At 47.6% G+C, this 21,030-nt stretch overlaps 4 protein-coding genes and 1 long non-coding RNA gene across 8 annotated transcripts in view; 3 read left to right on the top strand and 2 right to left on the bottom strand.

The window, feature by feature from the left end:
- The first annotated feature begins 920 nt into the window (after nt 1-920).
- LOC122614863 (cytochrome b-c1 complex subunit Rieske, mitochondrial) lies at nt 921-2,448 on the top strand. The gene is made up of 3 exons (XM_043789557.1): nt 921-1,094; nt 1,624-2,003; nt 2,154-2,448. The coding sequence occupies exons 1-3, from the start codon at nt 1,001-1,003 to the stop codon at nt 2,370-2,372; spliced, it is 693 nt and encodes a 230-aa protein (XP_043645492.1). The 5' UTR covers nt 921-1,000; the 3' UTR covers nt 2,373-2,448.
- Nucleotides 2,449-2,548: 100 nt separating this feature from the next.
- On the bottom strand, nt 2,549-3,714 carry LOC122614860 (myb/SANT-like DNA-binding domain-containing protein 4). Its single transcript, XM_043789543.1, has 2 exons — nt 3,267-3,714; nt 2,549-3,123 (listed from the first exon to the last, which is right to left on the bottom strand). The coding sequence occupies exons 1-2, from the start codon at nt 3,625-3,627 to the stop codon at nt 2,741-2,743; spliced, it is 744 nt and encodes a 247-aa protein (XP_043645478.1). The 5' UTR covers nt 3,628-3,714; the 3' UTR covers nt 2,549-2,740.
- A 282-nt stretch (nt 3,715-3,996) lies between these two features.
- Nucleotides 3,997-20,906, top strand: LOC122611789 (rab3 GTPase-activating protein catalytic subunit). Its single transcript, XM_043785099.1, has 5 exons — nt 3,997-5,351; nt 5,426-5,598; nt 19,386-19,927; nt 19,986-20,215; nt 20,270-20,906. The coding sequence occupies exons 1-5, from the start codon at nt 4,041-4,043 to the stop codon at nt 20,768-20,770; spliced, it is 2,757 nt and encodes a 918-aa protein (XP_043641034.1). The 5' UTR covers nt 3,997-4,040; the 3' UTR covers nt 20,771-20,906.
- The window catches only part of LOC122611790 (leucine-rich repeat and fibronectin type-III domain-containing protein 3), a 49,238-nt gene continuing 36,865 nt past the window's right edge, over nt 8,658-21,030 (bottom strand). For 2 of the 4 annotated variants that reach the window (XM_043785101.1, XM_043785102.1), the window contains exons 3-9: nt 14,427-14,642; nt 13,357-14,307; nt 12,603-12,962; nt 11,654-12,339; nt 10,899-11,037; nt 10,303-10,427; nt 8,658-8,807 (exon numbers count right to left, since the gene is read on the bottom strand). In XM_043785101.1, coding sequence (XP_043641036.1) covers nt 8,678-8,807; nt 10,303-10,427; nt 10,899-11,037; nt 11,654-12,339; nt 12,603-12,962; nt 13,357-14,307; nt 14,427-14,624 — 2,589 coding nt within the window. In that variant the 5' untranslated portion in view covers nt 14,625-14,642 and the 3' untranslated portion in view covers nt 8,658-8,677. Of the gene's footprint in view, nt 8,808-9,711; nt 10,102-10,302; nt 10,428-10,898; nt 11,038-11,653; nt 12,340-12,602; nt 12,963-13,356; nt 14,308-14,426; nt 14,655-21,030 lie in introns of those variants that run through there. The other 2 variants (XM_043785104.1, XM_043785103.1) reach the window with 2 other exon arrangements.
- Nucleotides 14,963-16,448, top strand: LOC122611794. Its single transcript, XR_006325558.1, has 3 exons — nt 14,963-15,183; nt 16,099-16,201; nt 16,325-16,448. It is a non-coding gene; the product is annotated as an uncharacterized LOC122611794 (long non-coding RNA).

The raw sequence follows: 21,030 nt of genomic DNA, 5'->3' as shown, positions 1-21,030 counted from the left end.
GGCGGCCAACTTTTATGCGCATAACAAATTCCCCTACATCGGCTGTTTTTTATGCAGTTTTTATTGCCATTTTATGCGTTGGATGAGATCAGCGCAGGAAAATCTCCAACTCAAGAGGTTCGCTTATTAATTAGGCTGAGAGAAAACCACCCCGAATAAAATAGGAAACATCAAACGAAGTCCAATCAATGACATCATAGTGATGCTGCCCGGGGCAAAGTGGAAATGGAAAAGTGCAGTGGAAAAACTGGATGGTGAAAGTCCGGTGGTTGGACACATCATCTTTTGTCCTCCACTCGGTGACTCGGTGGTGCGTTGACCAGCCGGTTTGCCATGGAAACCCCTTTTCATCCGGTGAAAATCTCAGCCACTGCAGTTTCCAATTGAAAAGGAAGGTAGTTTTCACTTGAATGCGAAGGGTGGAAGCTAAGCCTCTTCACCTTCTCAGGAAAAGCAAAAGGGGATGAAGGGATAGATTGGCAAGGTGAAACAAATGCAATTCAATTCGACGCAGGATTTTCTTTTCAAACAATGAGATGCATAGCAATTCGAATTAAAATAAAAGCTTTTAAACATTGTGGGGTGGTTGTAATGTTTATTGAAAGAATCTCTGTGCTACTTGGATACTCTTTTGTAATATATGTATGCTTTTACTCAGCAGCTAAACAATCTAACTTTTGATATATTTTGTTTATTCTTTATTCAAATTAGAATTCATCCTAAAATACAAATATTTAAAAAGCCGTTACTAAAGTGTGATAGCAGCTAGCTCCTGACTGTGAGCAGTCGTAGTGGTAACTCCTGAAATGCAAACAGCTGGCAGCACTAAAATATTGCTGTAGCCCTGGTATTTCTCGTGACTACACTGGTATATTGCGGTATTTTCAGCTGGCTGTCTGGTATTTTTCACGCACTCGAGTGCGTTCACACTGGTTCACTGACGAAAACGACAAACGTCGAAATTTTCGTGATCATTTAAATTGATAGGAAAACATACAAAATGATGAACGCCGTGTCGCGTGCTTACGTCAGAGGCGGAGCCCAGGTCCTCTCCACGGGATTGAAGGCGAGCGGCGTGGCCGTCAACTCGATGGGTAAGGCTCCGCGAAGCACTTTCGTCGAGCTGCCAGCTGAAAACACAGCCATTACATAATGAATGGATCGCGAAATAGGCGGAAAAAGTTGAATAAAAGCTTGCAAGCGCCGCAAGGACTCGATTTGCACTCGGCATCGAAGGGATTCGCCAACTTTCCTTACGTAATTTCAACATAACCTCGTACAATAACAACAATCACTGGCTCCCAAGCACACCTGCATTTTACATCGATTCAATGGGATAAAGTCATCTGATTTCTACCAAACTTGGGATGCACTATCTCCGAGATCAAGGATAGCATCATGTGAAGTTTGGCACTAGTGTCTTTAAGGGACGCCGAGTTATGCCAAGTTGGACGCAGATACCCTAAGTCGGCTATAAGGAACATAGCTTCAGCTTGGCAACCTTGAAAACATGTTTTTTACACTCTTCAGGAGCAATACTGCTTTGTAAACCAGCCGAAAGACCTACTAAACAACTATTCCCCCACATCAATGGATACCTAATGACCCACTCTTTCCTTGCAGCCAACCGCCAGGCACACACCGACCTGCAGGTGCCGGACTTCTCCCCATACCGCCGGGAGTCCGTGAAGGACAGTCGTCGCCGCAACGAGACTGCCGAGGAGCGTAAGGCCTTCTCCTACTTGATGGTCGGCGCCGGAGCCGTGGGCGGTGCCTATGCGGCCAAGGGTCTGGTCAACACCTTCATCGGATCGATGAGCGCCTCCGCCGAAGTGCTGGCCATGGCCAAGATCGAGATCAAGCTGGCCGACATCCCGGAGGGCAAGTCGGTTACCTTCAAGTGGCGCGGAAAGCCACTGTTCATCCGCCACCGTACCGCCGCGGAAATCGAGACCGAGCGAAATGTGCCCACATCCACTCTGCGCGACCCGGAGGCTGATGATGTAGGTACCGTGGAGTGGGTCGATTCGAATGGCTTAGCAACCGAGAGTATGCGGAGAATCCTTTAAGCCAGCCATAGAAGTCGACCCACTTCATTTACACTCTACACACCTTGGGAATTTTGCTTATGCTGTTACTCAATTCTCTTTTAGCAACGTGTGATCAAGCCCGAGTGGCTGGTGGTCATCGGAGTGTGCACGCATCTGGGCTGTGTGCCCATCGCGAACGCCGGCGACTGGGGTGGCTACTACTGCCCCTGCCACGGCTCCCACTACGACGCCTCCGGAAGGATCCGCAAGGGACCCGCGCCCCTCAACTTGGAGGTGCCCACCCACGAGTTCCCCAACGAGGGCCTCCTCATTGTCGGCTAGAGGAGCTGTTATCGTTTAAGCCCCCAACTGCGTAGTGAATGGATCGATGTAAATTAATAAATACAACCAAACAGAACGACCGAGCATAAACGAGCAATTCATTCGAACTGAGGAGGGATAAATGTAAAGGACATCGCCGCTTTCATCCAGCTTACTTGTTAAATTGTAGACGAATGTTTAGAAGTATGACAGACATTATTAAATCTTTTGAAGATGTAATTGTTTGCTTCTGGTTCGACATCATCGAGTGCACTTGAGCTTGAGTTTCTGATGTTTATCGTAAGCTAGGACTTTACTTATAGTATTTTCTGAAGACCATTGAAATTAGAAAGACCAAAATTAATTTAACTATCCTATATAGAAACTCCTTAGGAAGAAGCCTTGCTTGGCCCGACTTTTCGTCGCTTTTCCACAATTTCCGCTTCGAGAAGTTCGCCTTTAAGGCGCATATTTCGCAGCTCCACCTTGCGCTGCTCCAGTTCATATTTCTGCTTTTCCATCTCAATCTTGTGCTTCTCGCCTGCCCGGGCGTTTTCACATCGGTAGTACTCCTGCTGCAGCTTGATCAGCACGAGCCTCTCATCCTTCAGTGTATTCGCGGTGTCCTCTTCCGAGTGCTCATCATCGACTGACTCGTCTTTCAGAACTGCAAAGTTGGGGCTATCTGCTGCGTAGCGTGAGTTATTTGGCACGAATTTAACTTCGCTAGAGGCGCTTCTCGGGCTGATCAAAGGATCAAAGTCGGTGCTACCTATAAATTGTTTTAGAGCTGAGTACAGATCGAAATAGAGCTGAATTGCTGATGCAGAAGAACTTATCATGGTACAAATCTCCTCATGATAAGATGATCTTTGAACTGGTCAGGTGGCACATAACCTGGCATCCTGTACTCACTCTCTTCATTGTTAGCAGCTCCAGCCAGCGAGGAAACTCCCGAAATGGACAAGTTCTGCCTAGATTCCTGTGCATCGTCAGTCTGCGTTTCCTCATCACTCAGTGTGCCGTTTTTCCGCATCATCCGCAGGTTGTTGGTGTACTTCTCCCGCAGCGCCTGCCAAGGACGCTCCATTCCGGTTTGAAGTGCGAAATCCGCCTCAATTTGCTTCCATGCCTCCGATTTCTTCCTCCAAATGACCGGATCCTTCTGCTTGCTGCGGATGACGTCGCGGTGCGCCAGGATCAGGTTCTCCAGGATCTCCTCCTCCTCGATGGTGAAGTTCTTCGCACGGGCCCTTACTCGCTTGCTCGCAAACATGGTGCAAAGTGTTAACTCTTCTTTAGCAAATACAAAATTAAAAGTTTGGTAAACAAAAAGATGTTTGGTTGCTAGTCGTGAGTTGCCAGATCGCTTGAGGATTCGCAGGGATGCGCAAGAAAAGTACTGTTATGAAAAATACTAAGCTGCGTTCGGATAAAATAATTATCAAAACACCAAAATACTCTCGTAAACTTAAAAAAACCTATTTGAGGCAACTTAAACAAATAAGTTCTTATTAATACACTTTTAATACAATTTTAAAGAAATGACAAAAATAAGGTGCTCCTTTCCAACACTTGTTTCAATCAGCTGATGTGGCCGATCATAAGGTATGGCAACGCTGGTCCATTGTTGTCTACGATTTAAGTTTGTTGTCTTTTGTTGATATACGCGTTCAAAATTTCCTTCAAATGGCCGAGGAAATCGACGATAACGAATTCTACCGGGAGAACTTCAGCGCGGATTCCGACTGGGAGGTGTTCAATGCCCAGCTGGGCGAGATCCTCCAGAAATGGGACGTATCCGCGGATTCCGAATCCCGAAATCTCAAATCCGAGGAAATCTTCGGCTGCAATTGGAAGGTGGAGAGGGAGAAGCTGGACATGTTGAGGAATGGCATTGAGGTGGAGTATCACCAGGCCATCCTGGAGGACGAGGAACTCGCCAGAGAGGAGACCAAGGAGCATACCTGCCTGCAACGCACCAGTTGCCACCATGACCTCATGTCCACTGGGAATAGCTTTGGTCCTCCAATAAGGAGCTCGCAGGATCTGCACATTCTGGCCAGGATCTACGGACTGAGGAGATTCATTGTCCTGCACCCCTTAAATTCCACTCTCAACTACATGAAGTCCACCTCGGAGTTCAACTTCTTCCTGAGCGCCGTCGCCGTTGTTTCTGCCGAAGTTCAGAGCGTGGTACCCATCTTTGTCCAGATCTACGATCCCAAATGGAACTATTACACGGGCGTGGCCCTGGCACCTGCGCTGAGAACCAATTTCCGGCTTATTGGACTGGAGAAAGCACCGCCAGAATGTCGCTTCCTGATGGGTCTGCTTACCCTTTTCAGGGAAAAGGTGCCCACTTCCTACTCCCAGGCGGCCATGATCTCAGTGTGCACCACCTACGCTCTGGACACCATGCGCATCCGCATGCCCATGTACGTGCCCTTCGACCACGGCCTCAGCTCCGAGGACATCGTAGTCGATGGCGAAGTCTCGCACCTGGAAGTGCAGCAGTTCTTTGCCTTACCACATGGCTACACTCCCGAGTCGCGCACGGAAATCTACCTGGTCTACACCTGGCCGGAGATGTCCGAGCACGTGGCCTTCGATAGCGAACAGAGGAGCGACTTTGTGCCCTCTAAAGCTCCGCTGGGCAAGGTCTACCTCTCGGTTGAGGCCTCATCCTATCTCTCCTGCTGCCTGAGGGATTACCAATCTGTGGCCGAGGTTACTAGGTCTCTGGAGTCCTTTGTGGGCAGGAACTTCTCCGGCACTAGCAGCGGAGCAGAGTCCAATCCCTGGGACCGCATCACGGAGCACAAGCTGAGCAAGCGTAGAGATCGCAGCTTTGAGTTGCCCTCGCAGGCGGGATTAACCAAGCGATTACCAGGTCCCATGACCGAAAGCGAGTTGAGCGAACTGTTGGCGTATCTGTTCCCCGATATGCATCCCGAGATGGCGTTGTTTCCCTACGCCAAAAAGAGCTTCACGGATAAGGTGAGTGCAGCAATCTAATAAGCATGTTGTGGATAAGCAATAAACCTTTCTTACCTATTTTTTGCATTTTTCAGTTCGATCCCATGCGAATCAAGAGCGCTGTTCCCGATTCTTTGGTTTGTCGCCTCAGCTGCCTGCTGGCCACCTGCCACGCCCACCTGGGCAGCGTCGAGGGCATGGCCCAGGTGTGGGCGGCCTTCACCCGCCAGCTGCGCTTGCTGTGGGATAACTCGCTCTCGGTTCCCGGGTGAGTAAAACGCCATGTCGGCCGACAGATAGTAACAAAAATATGCTTTATTCGGAACTTGATGCGTACGAACTAAGGACCAAAAACGAAACGTTCGTAAATTGTCTAGTAAATTTAGTTGCTAATCTGTGAAGCCGCAAAGTTAACACTTGAATTGGATTTACATTTAACAGTATAACGCACATTAATTATGGGATCGTGTACTATAACTCTAACTGCGTTGAATTGGTGGTGTTATCTCATCTCATCTTCATCCTCAGAATCGGTTGGTGTTTTCGTTTTCAGTGCTATCCTAGAGAAGAGCTCCTGCGAAGGACGTGCTCCACTGTTTCCGTTGTTGAAAGATGTACATATATATTTTTGTGGCTGGCAGTTTTGGTGTCACCGATTATCGTTAATATTGCTCATGCCTCGGTTGCCGTATTTCTTTCAGTGCAGCTAAACTAAATTCAAGCACGTGCTCTGCTCTCCTCTCGTTTCATCAACGTTTCATCGTTCTCAGTGTGCTAAGGCAGTTTAATTAAATTGTAATTGCTAACACTAAGTTTGATTTATAGTTTCTTAGGCTAATTGTGGATATTTGTTCCTCTACTTCGCATTGGCTTGCTTTAAAGTGAAACGTTCAACGGAAACATATTTAGTTTGCTCTTTCTCTGAATTTATTGCCTATGTTTATTGGAATATTTGCTTACTTCTTGTTCTAAATAATTGCTCCCGTTTTCCACCTAAATTGTGCTTACTGGTCTAATGCTCAAAGCCTCGCCTATAACTTGTACTTACGACTAGTGTGTAGAATATAGAGTAGATATTAGCTGCACTAAGTATCTAGTGCCAGACATGGACTTGTTGTGGCTCCCATATCCGGGAATCCGGTCCACGGGCACTAAATATTGTTAACTGTCAACTGTGTTTCGCCCGGACTGACCCGGACTGTTTATCCGGACCCGTCCCTCCAACGACAATGGTAATGGTAAAGCTATGATAATGATGAACCGAAATCGTTTCGAACGCTTAAGCCTACGAACTTCTATATACATCGATGTACAGGCGCTCGACTAGCAAGCAGACATACAAACCGAAAATCAAAAACCAAAAAGAGGTGTAAATAAAACCAAACATGTGTAATGTATTCTTTTATTAAAATCTTACTACAAGTAGAAATCATAAACGTAAGACAGAACTTAGCACGCAAAGTCTCGATTGAAGCTTCTGTACACAACGAACTTAAAACAAGTCGAGACTTCAAATCGATTTCGAACTGAAATTGAAACTGAATCTAAAACTGAAGCTAAAACTGAAACTGAAACTGAAGCTGACTTCAATGTGAGTTAAACTAAAGCTGTTCAGGCAGTAAATGGTTTGGTTTGATCAGCTCGTGGCTGGGACAGACGAACACAGAAAGTGAAAGTAAATGAATTGAGGGAAATGATAAGAGTTCTGCAGTTTAGACTAGCGAATGTTGTGGAAATGCTTAAAAGGGGTGTGTGAGAAGTTAATTCGACCTACTACAATTGGTTATTTGGCTCTTAACTACCTTGAAAACCATTAAACTTTGAATTACGTTCGGGTAAACTACACCTTATAGGACTGGCTGTTGCTCATTCTAGATTATGTACATATTGCTTTTTGTGCTCTCTCAGCGACTTCTATGCCTGTCTATCCCATGCCTCTCCTTACGCGCTAGTCATTAGTTAGTAGTTAATAGTTAATAGCTATTAAGTGCGGTTTAGTACCATATTGACTTAAGTTGTAGTTCTTCGATGCATGCAGCAAGAACTGGGGAAAGTTGTGTTATTGCACTCTAAACAGCGTATAAAAATATCTATTCCTCTGTACTACACCTCAACGTCTGCCATGCCATTATTACTATCATGCATTATGCAGATCCTAGAATTCCGAGAGGCCCCGTGACAACAGCAGCATCAAGCAGCTGCACTCAAAGCTCGGCCCTGTCTGCAGATGCGTCTGCTGCATCATCCGCAGCAGCAGCTGCCCCCGCGTCAGCCAATGTCAAGTTCACAGACAAGGACACTTCCTGTTCCTGCTGCCCCAGCTGCTCTTGCTGCACTTGCTCTATGCTCGACACTGAGGTGCTGGCCAAGGATGAGCCCGCCCGCTCCCCATCCTCTCCATCCTCTCCAGCTGCTGCTGCTGCTGCTGTCACTGCGGCTGTCTCCTGGCTCATCTCCTGCTCCTCCTCCTCCTCGCTTAGACTACAATTACATGTACAATTACAGCTATCACTTAACGTATGCGCCTTATAATTGCCGATGCTGCCGTTGTTGCCGGTGGCATCGTGCTTATTACTGATATTATATAAAATATTGTTAGTCGTGGCCGTTGCCATTGCGGGTAGCTGTAAACGGAAGGCGTTGCTGCGGGGAGCGTGGCGTGTTGCAACTGCACTGCTGCCACTGCCACTGCTGCTGCTGCTCCTGCTTGTGGGATGATGATAGATGATTTCCTGACGTTCATATTCGTTAAAATAGTTCTCGACAACAATGCCACTTTCTGCTGCTGCTGCCTCTGTTGCTGCTGCTGCTGCAGTTGCATCTCCCAGCGCTGCTGTCATCGAAGCCAGCGGCATTTGCTGCTGCTGGGCGATGTTGCTGCTGCTGCTGCTGCTGGTTGTGTTGCTGCTGTGGCCGTGGCTGTTGCTGTTGCTGTTGTCGGTGTGGCCAGTAGTGGTGGTGTTACTATTATGGAAATTGGCTGCTCGGGGCACCACATCGGGGGGCGAGGTGCAGCGCTCTGTCTGCGGCATATAGTAGTGTAATCGTTGATGTTGCTGCTGTGCTGGCTGATATGGCTGCTCCCATTGCTGATTGTTTCTGTGTCGTTGTTGATGTCGCTCGTTCCTCCACTGTTGCAATTGATGCTGCTGCCGCTGATGTTGCAGTTGCTGATGTTGTTGCTGCTGCTGCTGTTGCTGTTGCTGCTGCTGTTGCTGTTGCCGCTGCTGCTGACGCCGACCATGCCCCCTGCCCCCGTGCCCCTCAATGGTCGGCGTCAGATATTGTCAGAAGATGCCGTCCCAGTTTAATACAACATTGAAATATCAGGACAACGTGAGTCGCCCTCATAATGGCACTAAACCGTTGCGCGTCGTCGGATTGCGGGCCATATAGATGTCCATGTCGTGATCCGTCCAGTTGTCCGATGTATCGCAGTAGTTGTTCAGCGTGTGCGTCGATCCCGCCTGCGAGTATCTGCAAAGTAAACCGAAAAGCCAGCGTATCGATTATATCAGAGATGCACTCGTGCAACACTGACGCATTGCCCAATGCGTTTGTGCAGCAAAACAGTAAAACAGTAAAAATGCTCGAATCGAAGCGAAACGCAATTAAAATTAATGGAATCAGTGGAAATTTATACAGCGGCAATGGGAAAGGGGGCCCCATTGGGTTAGTAGTTAGTGGTATGGTGAAAGGAATGCATGTACACGCTGTAGTTACAGAATTTTTGTACACACATCAATGAAAGTTTGATTTGATTGCGGCGATGGATAGTTGCCAATCAAGGCTGCAAGTAAAGCGAGCAAGGAGTTCGAAAGTGTTGCGGTTCGGCTTGGAAAAGTTGGCCAAGTTAATTACTCCGAAAGAAGTCGGTATACAGCGTAGATTTAGCTCTATTTTGTACTTTGATTGGGTAGAAATTACATAAATAAGCAGAAGTAAGAATTTAAGAGGGAATCATCAATCAAAAAGTATGAGAATGTAGTCATCCTCTAAGTTCAAGGTGAATTGTGAAGCAGAATTGATAAACAACTGGCCATTAATCAATAGCTGGCTATTTTTCTCACGATTTCCGCGAAACTTGCGATTAAATTTGGCATTGAAATTTCTGGGAGACGGACCCACCCCATTCATTAAAAAAAAACTAATTAAAATAACGACCAACGAAAGCCGTTGAATTAAGAAACTTTCAACGCAAAAAGTTGGTAACCAGAAACATAAAAGAAAGAATTGAAAGTGTTGTTTGGGGTGTGTGATTTGTAAGCCGTGATGAGCGTTTTACGACGACCTCGCAGTGGGTGTGAGCTGCATTTAATTAGTTTGTTTTTTTCTGTACTCTGGAGTCTGGAGTCCCTGCTGAGCGGTGTGCTCCACTTACCGACTTCCCGGTCGATGGTTGTGTATGTGGGTGGTGTTCAGCTGCTCGCGGGATCTGGAGCGCGGTCGCGATCTCCGGGCACTGGAGGCGATGCTGGCCGGTCCGCCGCCGCCCACCATGCCGCTCATGGCCATCAGGCTGCTCACGGGCAGTCCGTTGCCACCGCCACCTCCTCCGTTGCCGCCCAGGCCACCGCCTCCTCCGTTGCCGCCGTGAATGGAGCCCGCATAGGAGGCACGCGACATGCGCTCCGAGGCGGCGGCCAGGGATTGGCGGGATTGCCGCAATTCTGGGCGGGAGTTGACCAGGTTCGAGGGGAAGGCGCTGCCCAAGTAGCCGCGGTGCGAGTTGTTCGAGAAGCTGTGCTGCGACTGTCCGTCCGCCAGGGATCTACTGTAGTTGCGTAGTTGCGTGTGTGTGTGTGTGGGTTGCGGTTTGTGGTCATGTGTGTGTGTGTGTGTAACGCATATGCAAACAATGAAACAATCGAATCGAACGAACGAAATAAATAATAAGTGTAAATAATGCAGCAGGCTCGGAATGCAGCGCAGGGCAAGCAAATGTTTGCAGCAGGTTGAAGGCTCGACTCACCTCGATTTGCCCACCTTGCCGGGCATGCCGGAGAAGTGGCTCCTCATGTCATCCGGCTGCTCCACGGGATAGATGCGCGGCCGCGGTATCGAGCGACCACTGTAGGCCGACACTTGGTCCCATTCCTGCAAAGAAGATTTCGAGGCTTAAACTTAACTCTTTCATTCAACTTTCCACTAGCGATGTTGACCACCTTCTTCTACTTATCATCAGCACTTAATTATTTTGCAAGCAGCCTTGCCAAAAAACAATAAAAAGGAAGATGGCCAATCTGAAATACTTTTGCACTGGCATTATTTATCTGAGCTGCGCTCCACTTAGTGTGCTGCCCCCATAAATACAATCAACAGTCATCAAATCGCGTCGCTGCCAATTTCCCGTAGTCATGGACTAAGACCCCCATTCCAGCTAGTCAGCTATCCGACAATCCGGACAGAAAGTCAGCCAGTCATCCAGACAGCCAGAGAGGCAGCTATTTAGTTGGCCAGCCAGGCGGGAGCCAGAAGTGGCAACAATTTCTTGGCAAGCTCCTCCTCGAGCTCCGCCAAGTGGAGGCCCAGAGGGTGGCGATTGACTGGGGACTGGGGACTACTCACCTTGTGATTGTTAAATGCCGATAGCGTTGCAATGGAGCCAAGTGGTCCAGGTGAACCGGTCGGACCGCAGCAATTAACGGGCAGACCTCCAATTGGCAGCGGACTCTTCTGCTGGCTGCTCTGCAGTTTGCGGGAGCGTCTGGGAAAGATACAAACGGGGCAAGGATGAGTATCGAATAAAGAAATGGGCGCTCTAAATACCCTTGCCAAACCAGTAATCGCATCATTTATCTCGGCACAATTAGATGGGAAGCGTTTTATAGTTATAAACAGTTTGGTATTATAAGCTACTTAATGAAAGCACTGCATTTCACATAACTGCACTGTGTAGATAATATAAATTACTTGGCTTGGCTTGGCTAGTATAAATGAAACAAAAGAAACCAGCACAGTTTCCCCAAATTTGACATGAGCACAACTCTTTGTTTGGCTTGCAAGCTGAGCCAATGATAATCTAAACAACCTTCCTAAACAAATTACAATAACCCTCTGCAGAGTACAATGGGCTGCACCGAAAGATGATAAAGTGTTAAGATACTTTGCGGAGCGTAACAAATTCCACGGCGTGCGAAGGGGCAAGAATATAGGAGTACTGTATAGGAAAGTGGCAACGACTTAAGGACCTGCGATAAATCAGCCAGCCACTTTGCACAGCAATTGGCTTTGTCCGTGGCTCAGTTGCTGGGTAATAACTCTTTCCTCGAAAGAAAGGGAAAGAAGGGGAGTATTCAAAGTGTATAAGAGTAGAAACCCACCTGCTGGCAGCGATAAAGACAATCACGGCCACAATGATGGTGCCACAAATGGCCGCACTGGCCGCAATCGTTATCTTGTCCATGTTGGAGGCCTGCGAGGCGACAGTGCGAACTTCGCGGCACTGCTGGTAGGGAACGGTTTCGGGGGTCACATGGAGCTCCTCCAGCGAGATGACGCACACGATGATGCACTCCTGGGCGGGGACATTCTTGATCTTGAACTCGCGCTCGCTGGACTCCAGCGGTGGTCCCTGCTTGAAGGCCTTCTCGCCGAACAGGCGATAGACCACGCGGAATCCCAGGATGTTCGCCGTGTCCGAGTCCCACTGGATGATCACGGAGCTGTCCTGGCGGAACGCGTGCTTCACCTGCACCTCGTTGGCATCGTCGATGCGAGTGCCCCGCTGCGGTGGATAGCCCAGCACCAGTGGTGGCCTCTGCGGCTTGTGGAGGCCTCCTGCTCCCGCACCATTGCCATTGCCATTGGTCACTCCTTGGCGCCAGCCCGGCGCCTGCTTGCCATTACCGTGACCCGTGGCCGTGGACGTGGAGGAGGAGGAGGAGGAGCTGCTGCTCGTCGTGATGGAGGTGGCCTGAACTGTGCCCGTTCCATTCACCGGCGCACTGGCAGCTGGCGCGGCTGTGCTGGCCGATATCGTTGTAGTCGACTTGGTCGGCGGACGAGTCTGTTGGAGTTGGTAAAGGAATTTGTATAAATTCAAAAGATTACTCTTAAAGCGCGATTAAATTTGTATGTTTGATGCCAGAGTACTTAAAGAGTGAACCATCAACCGAGTGCGAATAATGTCGCTTGATTTATTTGACAAAGTGGAGGCGAGAACACTTTATGCCACCTTGATATACTCCCGTCTTTTTTTTTGCATTTTATTTCGCCGCAATTGTTAACTTAACGATGCCGCCCGCTTTTATCACCTGCCCGCCCACTCACCGTGCTCCTCCTGGTCGTTGGCTCCGCTGTGGTTGTCGTCGTGGTTGTTGTGGGTGTCGTTGTCGAGGTGGAGCTGCTCACACTGCTGGTCACCGGAGCCGAGGCTGCCGTGCCAGTGCCAGTGTCAGTGCCAGTGCCCACTGTACCCGTGCCGGTGCCCGTGTCAGTTTCATATTCCACGGAGTCGGGTGAAGATGGCAGGGTGGGCTTCAGGTTATCGGCGAGGCCGACGGGTCCGCGGAGGGCCGCATCGGCAATGTCCGGGCAGCTCAGCTCCTCCGGCTGAATGGAGTAGAAGCCTCGGTCCCGGAAGCGTGGTGGGGTGCCGCAGAACTGGGGATTCCGTTCGCGCGATGTAACCTAAGGGCATGTGGCCAAAACCAAAACACAGTTAATGAAACGAACGTTGGCAAGTTGGCAAACAGATCCAATCGGAAATGGCCCATTTGACAACAAGTTTTATCAACAACGAGGCAAGCTACTAAAATGTGCGAGCAAGGGATGCTGGAATTTGTCGTTTATATTTATTGAAGGAATTCTTGGTAGCAGCATCAAATTGAATCAAGTTTAAATCATTGAATTACATAAGGAAAATCGGGCAACTAGTCCATTAAGTATTTATGTAGAAGTTTGGAACTTCAAAGAGTTTGGCCTCTCAGCAAATTGAAGATTGGTTAGACTTTATTTGATAAGACTTGTGTGGCAGCCAGTTCCGAATCTCGATTGTGTTTTAAAGGGGGTGTCATCCACTCACCTGCAAGTCGCCGTTGCGAATCCACTCGGCCACCCAGCGCAGCTTGCAGTCGCAGTGGAGGAACCTGCCGCCGAGGGAGAGTCCGCGGAGTGTGGCATTCAGGTGGGCGAAGGCGCCTTCGGGCACGCTGCTCAGTGGATTTCCGTCCAGGGCCAGCAGCGTGATGCCCGGATTGCCCCGGAAGGCGGCCTCCGGCAGGCTGGTCAGCAGATTGAAGCCAATGTCCAGCACACGCAGCTCCTTCAGCGAGTGCACAGCGCCAATGGGAAATTCCGCCAGCAGATTGTTAAGCAAACTCAGCGAGCTCAGTGTTTTTCGCACGCCCGCAAATGCCGTTTCGCCAATGCTCTGGATGAGATTCCGCTCCAGATTCAGGGCCGTGAGAGCGTCCAGACCATCGAACACCCGAATGCCGCCCGCTCCCGGCAGTTCCTTGATGCCATTCTGGGAGAGATCCAGGAAGGCCAGACTCTTCAGACCCCTGATGCTTTCCGGCACCTTTCGCTGCTTGGTGCCCTTCAGATTCAGGTTCTTGAGGCTCTGCTCCAGGCCCCTGAATGCGTTGCTGGCCAGGGTGACATTGTTATCGTTGAGCTTGAGGGTGGAGAGCTTGGTCAGGCCCACGAAGGCGTCGTCGGGAATGTGAGTGAGCTGATTTTTGGACAAATCCAGCAGGTTCAGCTTGCCCAGCACCTTGAGCGCCTCCACTGGCACGTCGGCCAGCAGATTGTCCTGCAGATTGAGATTCCGCAGCACCGACTCCTGCCCCTTGAAGGCGCCCGTCGCAATGCTCTGGATGCCGCAGCTGGAGAGCTGCACATTGTGCAGGCTCAAATTGCTGAAAACGGCATTGGGCAACTCGGAGATCGTGGAGTTGTTCACGTACAGCAAATCCACGGGCTTCAGGCGGGCGTGGGTGTTCATCGCAGCCAGCAGTTGCGAAAAGTCCACCTGGATAATGGATAACAGGGAATAAAGGGTTGTAAAACCGAATACTTAAGTATTTATCTGCCCTTAATGATATGCTTGAATATCATATGATTCACATCCAACTAAGAAACTATTCCCACCTGATCGCACTGCACGGATAGCTCCCTGCCCAGGTTGTAGGCGCAGATGCAGCTCGTCTGCAGGTCGGGCACATCCCGCTGCCAAGGACACTGGGCGTGGGCCACGTGGAGCCTGCCCAGGATGAGTGGCAGTAGCAGGAGCAGCAGCAGGGGCGTGCTCGCTGCTGGTGAAGCTGTTGTCGTTCGGCCTGGTCTCATCTTGGTGCCGGCATAGAGCTGCAAGTAAATCGGAGAAGGAGAGTGAGTGAATCCTGGGTAAAGGTTGTCTGGGCCAGTCCGGCAATAAATTACCCAATTAATACTGTCGCCTGGCAGGCAAATCGCCCCCTGTTTTCTAGTGTCTTTCACTGGTCAGTTGCTCAAGGATTGGCATTGGGCTAAGTGTCTACGAGTAGAAGTGTACACAACAAGAAAAGGAAGTTAAATAGATTGCCTTTGATTGTGCATTTACTAGCTCACAAGTGCCACGATGTTTTTCCCACTGCTGGGCAAGTGCAAGTGGGCAGGCTTTATCAATCAGTTTTGGCAGGCTACTTTCAATTTCATTTTCATGCTCGTTAGACAGCAAACAGTGCGTGAAAGACGAGCCCCATCCCCTGCCAACCCATGCCAACCCATGGCATCCCATTCCAGTGAGCCGAGATCCTTGGGGCAGTTTAGTTTTGATTAATTTGCCCGTCTGCCTGGCTGCGCCTGTCAAACGAGGTGCTTCAGTTGGCCGCTCCGCTTTTGGCCATAAAATAGGCATAAAAACAGGGTAAGCAAGACGTAGCGAAAGTAAATCCTTTGGGGACTCCTTTTCAGAAAAAAGGAACCGCCGCCAAATGCTTGAAATAAAAAAGTGTTGCGCGGCGCAGCTTTTTGTTGGCCATTTAATTTAATTTGGCCGCATCATAAAAAAGCCAAGCACGTGATGTTGCCCCCTTTTCACCGCCCCACCAGCAACAGTACCCTTTTTTTCTTTCGCCTTTAACCCCCCTTGGCCCTTAACCCCTTTGGCCTTTAACCCCTTAAAAAAATGTGGCACCATGCAAACAATGGACGATGACTTAAGGGAACTCCTTAGAAGCAAAATTATGATTTATATTATTAAAAAAAAAAAAAAAATTATATATATAAAATGTTAAAAAAAAAAAACATTTTCATTTTTGCAATTATATATTGAGTTTTAGTATTTGTTTCGCTCGCTGACATGAATTGCGTGGCGATCCTGATTCTTATCTGTCATAATCCATTTTTTTTGAGGTTTTTTTGTGTTATTTTTTTTTTTTTTTTTTTTTTTTTTTTTCATTTTTTTTTTTTTTTTTTTTTTTTTTCTAGTACCAGATCAGTTTTTATGATTTCAAATAAATAAGAAAAAATCGTTCACTATTTTTTAATCACCACGCAAAAAAAACATGTTCTGAAAACGACGTTCAAAGTTAGCGGTCGAGCTCACGCACCGTCGAGCGCCCTTAAAGTCGCATAACTACAATGAAAATAGAATGAAACGAATAATTCGAACATATACTATCGATAAGACAGTAAAAAAAAATCGATTTTTGAAATGTTAAAGGAGTCTTAAGGGTCGGCAAAGAAGCTGTTGACCTTTTTGCATAATCATGAGTTATGATGACACACAGTTTTCTCCTCTTTCGCTTGTTATTGTCTGAGACAATTTGTATTCCCGCAGATCATTGTTATATTATGTGATTTCGAGCAGAAATTTCAGATGGAAAGGCACAGGTGAATGGACTGCCTGCCATTCTTCTGTGGACCAAATCAATGCAGATAGAGTGAGTTTAAAAATGCAAAATAAATTAATCAAATCATGGAACGAGGAAAAATGTTGCATTGCTGAATAATCGTTTTGAGAAAAAACTGCCGTGCCCTAATCAATCAAATAATTCCATTTACAGTGCACATTTCCCGTATAATTCCAAATCGAAGCTCCAGTTTTTTGAGATGATGTTACTGGATTGCAAATTGAAGTGCCCCGTCCACTTTTTCGCTCCTCTGCAACGACTGGCGGGCAAACCGCAGAGTAATAATTAAACTGCACGCTCCGCTGCATCGCAAATAATAATCAACATTTTGTCTTTTGATTGATAGTTTTTCCTCCAACTGGGCAGCTGTGTCACGCCTCCCTGAATCCGAAACCCCAAACCCCCAAACTCCAGGCCCCAAACTCGAAACCCGAAATCCGAAATCCATAAGATAAATCCCCGCGGGCGGCGGAGGCTCTTGAGGTTGATGTCTCAATTGTCCGATGCGCCTGACTTCATTTTTCATGGCAATTGGTTGCTTTTTCTTGCTGGGCTGTCTGTCTCTTCCTTAATTCAACTTATAAATTGCATTACGTGGCTAAATCCGCAAAAAATGAAGCGGCCAGAAATATATTTCAAGCTCCACTGTGCACCACTCGCCAGTCGTGCGGCTCTTTCCCATTTCTCATTTCTCACTCAGCTGTCTGGCCACAAATTTAATTAAAAAATTCTTGCACCATTTTATTCCCTTTCTTTCGTTCGCGGCCAGGCGCCTTTTGTTGTTTTCTTCTGCGTATTAATTGCATCACTAAATTTTTTAATGCGCTGCAAGTGCGAAAATTGCAGCGGGAAAACAAAGCGGGAAATGCAGTGCGACTGAATAAATGGAAATGCATTCTCCTCTTCAAAGGATGGGCTATTTAAATACTGTTTTAGCTCATATGAACTGCTAAGCAGAGGCTTGAGTTTTCTCCAAACCTTTGTATATCACTATCTTTATAAATAACTGAAATATTTTTAATTTAACTCAGAACATTCCAGGGTATTGCTAGAAGTGCACCTTTTGTCTGCTCAAGCGAAGAACTTGAGAGGTGCAAATGATTTTCCTATTCCTCTCACTCGGTGGCTGTTTCTTTTGTTGTGGCCGCATAATTATTCACTCTTTTTCGTTTATTATTTTTTATTTTTCGGCGGTCGCTGGCTTGGCAAATTTGCATTTTTAGACAATGGTCGAGCGGTTAATTTTTTCCTCTCCGTTTTTGTTTTGCTAGATTTTTTTTTCCAGCCACCTGCCTTTCGGGCCAAGTTGGGCAATCTTCTGGTCCCATCGCACACACCTCTAGGCACAGAAATGTTTTAATTGAAGTTTTATTCGGCACAACCCGGGCATTCTTCTTGTGGGCGTGGCTCGGGGGCGGGTGGACTAAGGTGGGCTTAAGGTCACATAATGCTGTTAAGCATTTAAGTGGATTAGAATTTCTGAGGTTCCGAAAAAGTGAGTTTGTTTTTTGTGTGCAGTGTTCAGTGTGTTCAGTGCTCTCGAGGAAAAAGTTGTCAATTGAAAAGTTTATATATAGATGGGATTATATATAGAACTGGCTGCTTTGCAAGGTGTGAGTGCGTGGGTTGATCATTTTTTGGGTCAGCTTGGCCACAGGAATTAAATCGAGAGCAGCACCATAAACTGGGTTGCTTTTTGGTTTTTGCTTTTTGCGCTTGAACCGATGAAGTTTGAAGCCGTTTCGGGGCATATTAATTTTGCATTAACAGGGCAGAGAATTAACTTTCACCGCGGCGTTGAAAGGGTTAGAATGCTTTGAAAGGGTCTCAAAGCTTTGAGTTGATTAGTTGATAATTTGTTAAGGCCGATAAAGCACTTTAAATTATTAAATAATTGATACAGTTAAGTTGTCGCACTTGTGAGCGCTTGTATTATCCAATAAATTCCTCGAAAATCCCCCGACAAAATCCCCTTTTAAATATTCCGGCTTTAGCATTCCATTTTGGCTCCGAGGCCAAAAAACAATTGCCATTTAACCGCAGCTTATCCTTTTGGCCATTGGAGCCGACTGAATTGTGCTGTTGGCCACACAAAAATAAACGTAAGTCGGGCAACTTTATTGGGACAGCCCCCAATGATGATGATGATGCTGGGTGGGGGGAAACCGGCAGAAATAGACATAGAATTAATGACGTGAAGCACACACTTGATGTTCTTATTTAACAGCAGCCAAAATAAGTGTCGAGCAGGAGGGGCGGGGCATTGTCAAGTGGCCAGCATTAGGTCAATAAAAGCCAAGAGCCATTTGTCAGCTGGCTTGTTTGGTCGCCCGCTGCCAAGTTGAGTGCAATTCGAGCCACTTTAAAAACCTTTTAAGCAGCTGCTCCACTGCTCCTCCACTGCAGCTGTCCACGCAGCCACTAATAAGGCAACTTTTATGCAAATGCCAAGTGCAGGAGCTGCAGGAGCTGCAGGGCTCCCCTTTTTTCGGTTGCCCAACAGGCAGCCACTGTCCCGGTCCAAATAACTCACTTCCCCCCTTAATGCAGCCCATGTACGACTACTCTGCTACTCGAAAAGTTCAGTGAACTCTTGGGGCTGAGTCACCTCCTCCACTTCTCCACTTCTCGGGCTCATTGGCTATGCAAGACCAGAGGGCCACGCACGCGTTGACAGCCATGATGAGCGTGAATATCAATTGGTTTACCAGGCGGAGGGATAGATACTATATGTGTCTGTACGTGGGACCCTCCCATAGTTTGCCCTCATGCATGGCGACTTGGCGACTTGGCCGAGAGAGCTCGCTTTTGGCCGCCTTTGTCGGGTTTATTGTCAAGTCGGCGACTGAGATTGGCCCCAAGAATGTGAGTGATATGCCCACAAGGCGGCGGTAGATTTGGCCCAGCCATGAAAAGGTTGGAGCATAAATTAAGACTCAGATGAGATCTTAAACTTGAGCGCAGTGATTCAAAGAAGACGTGAAGTTAGGATTATGACTCTTACACTCCACCTTCTTTATTAAAGCAATCGCCGAGAAGAAGGCAGTTTCTAAAGCGCTGAAAAGGTGAAATATGTATGTAAGAAGGAAAGAATCCAATAAGGCACATAAACGAAACCAAACAGCATAAACCTAATTAATTAAGCGAATGTATCAACACCTCCGTTGTTGTTCTCAACGTGCTAACACCTTCGAATGCTCTGGATTTCCCCCAGAATTTCCGCCGGCTTTCCCGACACGCGCACCTGCCTCCTCCACCAGAAGCTCCAGATGCTCAACGTTTGCGTGGAACGTCGCGTGCAACGGGAGGCGAATAGCAAGCGAAAATCCGAGGGACTGCTGGAAAGAGCTACTGCCGAGGAGGAGCAGCTGGAGGAAGAGGATGAGGACGACGACGAGGGCGAGTTCTTTGACTGCGATGATCTGACTGCCGGTGCGGGCTCGCCCACAAAAGCAGTTCTCAGTCTGAAGCCCGAGGGTCGCCTCAGGCGTCTGAACGACGAGCGATTGCTGGAGGAGCCCGACGAGTATCTGTATATCCCAGAGACCCAGGAACCGGTGCCAAAGACCGAGGATCAGCTGCAGGACGATGCCGAAGTTATGTTGAAGCTGGGACCCGGTTCCGGCCTAACCACCCAGATGATGTGTACTTCATTGCTCTCCGATATGGAGGCCTTCAAGGCCGCCAATCCCAGGGGCACCATGGAGGACTTTATACGCTGGTACAGCCCCAAAGACTGGGAGGAGGTCACTGATGGTACGTGATATACATTTCATGAGCACGTATCATTTATGCACATCATATATTATTACAGAACTGGGCCAAGTGAAGCAGCAACTAAGTATTCGAATGACCACTGAGGGCAACACCTGGCAGAAGGTGTGGGAACAGGCCCAAGCCGTTCCTGTGAGCAGACAGAAGAGGCTATTCGACGACACCAACGAAGCTTTGAAAGTTCTGCACTATATGGAAACTCGGAAAATGCACGAGATCTACCATCTGACCATCATTCCTCTACTGCATTCAGCCATACTGAAACTTGCTGTAAGTAATATTCAACTCAGAAAAGAATCTCGCTTAATTAACACTTATTTACAGGACATTCTAAGCAATGCGAAACTGGATGATTTATTCAGCTCCCAGATTGAGAAACTTCTCAGCGACCTCTGCCGCCTCTCACGATCTCATTCGGATGAACTTCCGCCAATAAAACCATTATTGGCTGACCTGGCCGAGTTGGAACGACGCTTCTATCAGTTCAAGTGCTTCGAACGACTATCGGGTTGTCCAAAGAAAAGCTCTCTGCAGCAAGTGAAACTTCAGTTCGAGGAGATCCTTCGCAATGACAACTGTTGCACGATTGTAAATCGAAGACTGACTGCAGCTGGCGATGGCACTTTGTATGATATACTCATACCCAAACTGGAGACGGACATGGCTGAACGGCTGATAAGCAAGGATTACATCATTCGATTGGATGGGGACACCAAGAGCACCGAGAAGGGGCTGTACTTGGGACCACAGTTCATGAGGGCCATTGTAACCGGGGAGAAACTGAGACTTTGTGGCGCGTTTACAGAAAGTACGGCGTTTGTCTAAGACAAATGTGTTAACTATCTAATCATATATGCTAGTTAAGTTATAAAAACTAATCAAATTAGACATTCAAACATATTATTGTAATAATTCATTATTCATATAATATTCATGCTACTCAAAATGGTGTTATTGGTGCTATGTAAGGAAATAAAAGTACAGTAGAAGCAACTACATTGTGGAACATCATTTCCTACCAATCTTTTAGCTTCATCTTGCCCCATCGTTTTCGGGGAATTGCCCTCCGAGATCTTGGCCTCATA

Source organism: Drosophila teissieri, chromosome 2L (genome assembly GCF_016746235.2).
Source record: "Drosophila teissieri strain GT53w chromosome 2L, Prin_Dtei_1.1, whole genome shotgun sequence".
NCBI lineage: Eukaryota > Metazoa > Arthropoda > Insecta > Diptera > Drosophilidae > Drosophila > Drosophila teissieri.
The sequence above is the reverse complement of the archived record's forward strand: the minus strand, read 5'-3'. Positions and strand labels throughout refer to the sequence as shown.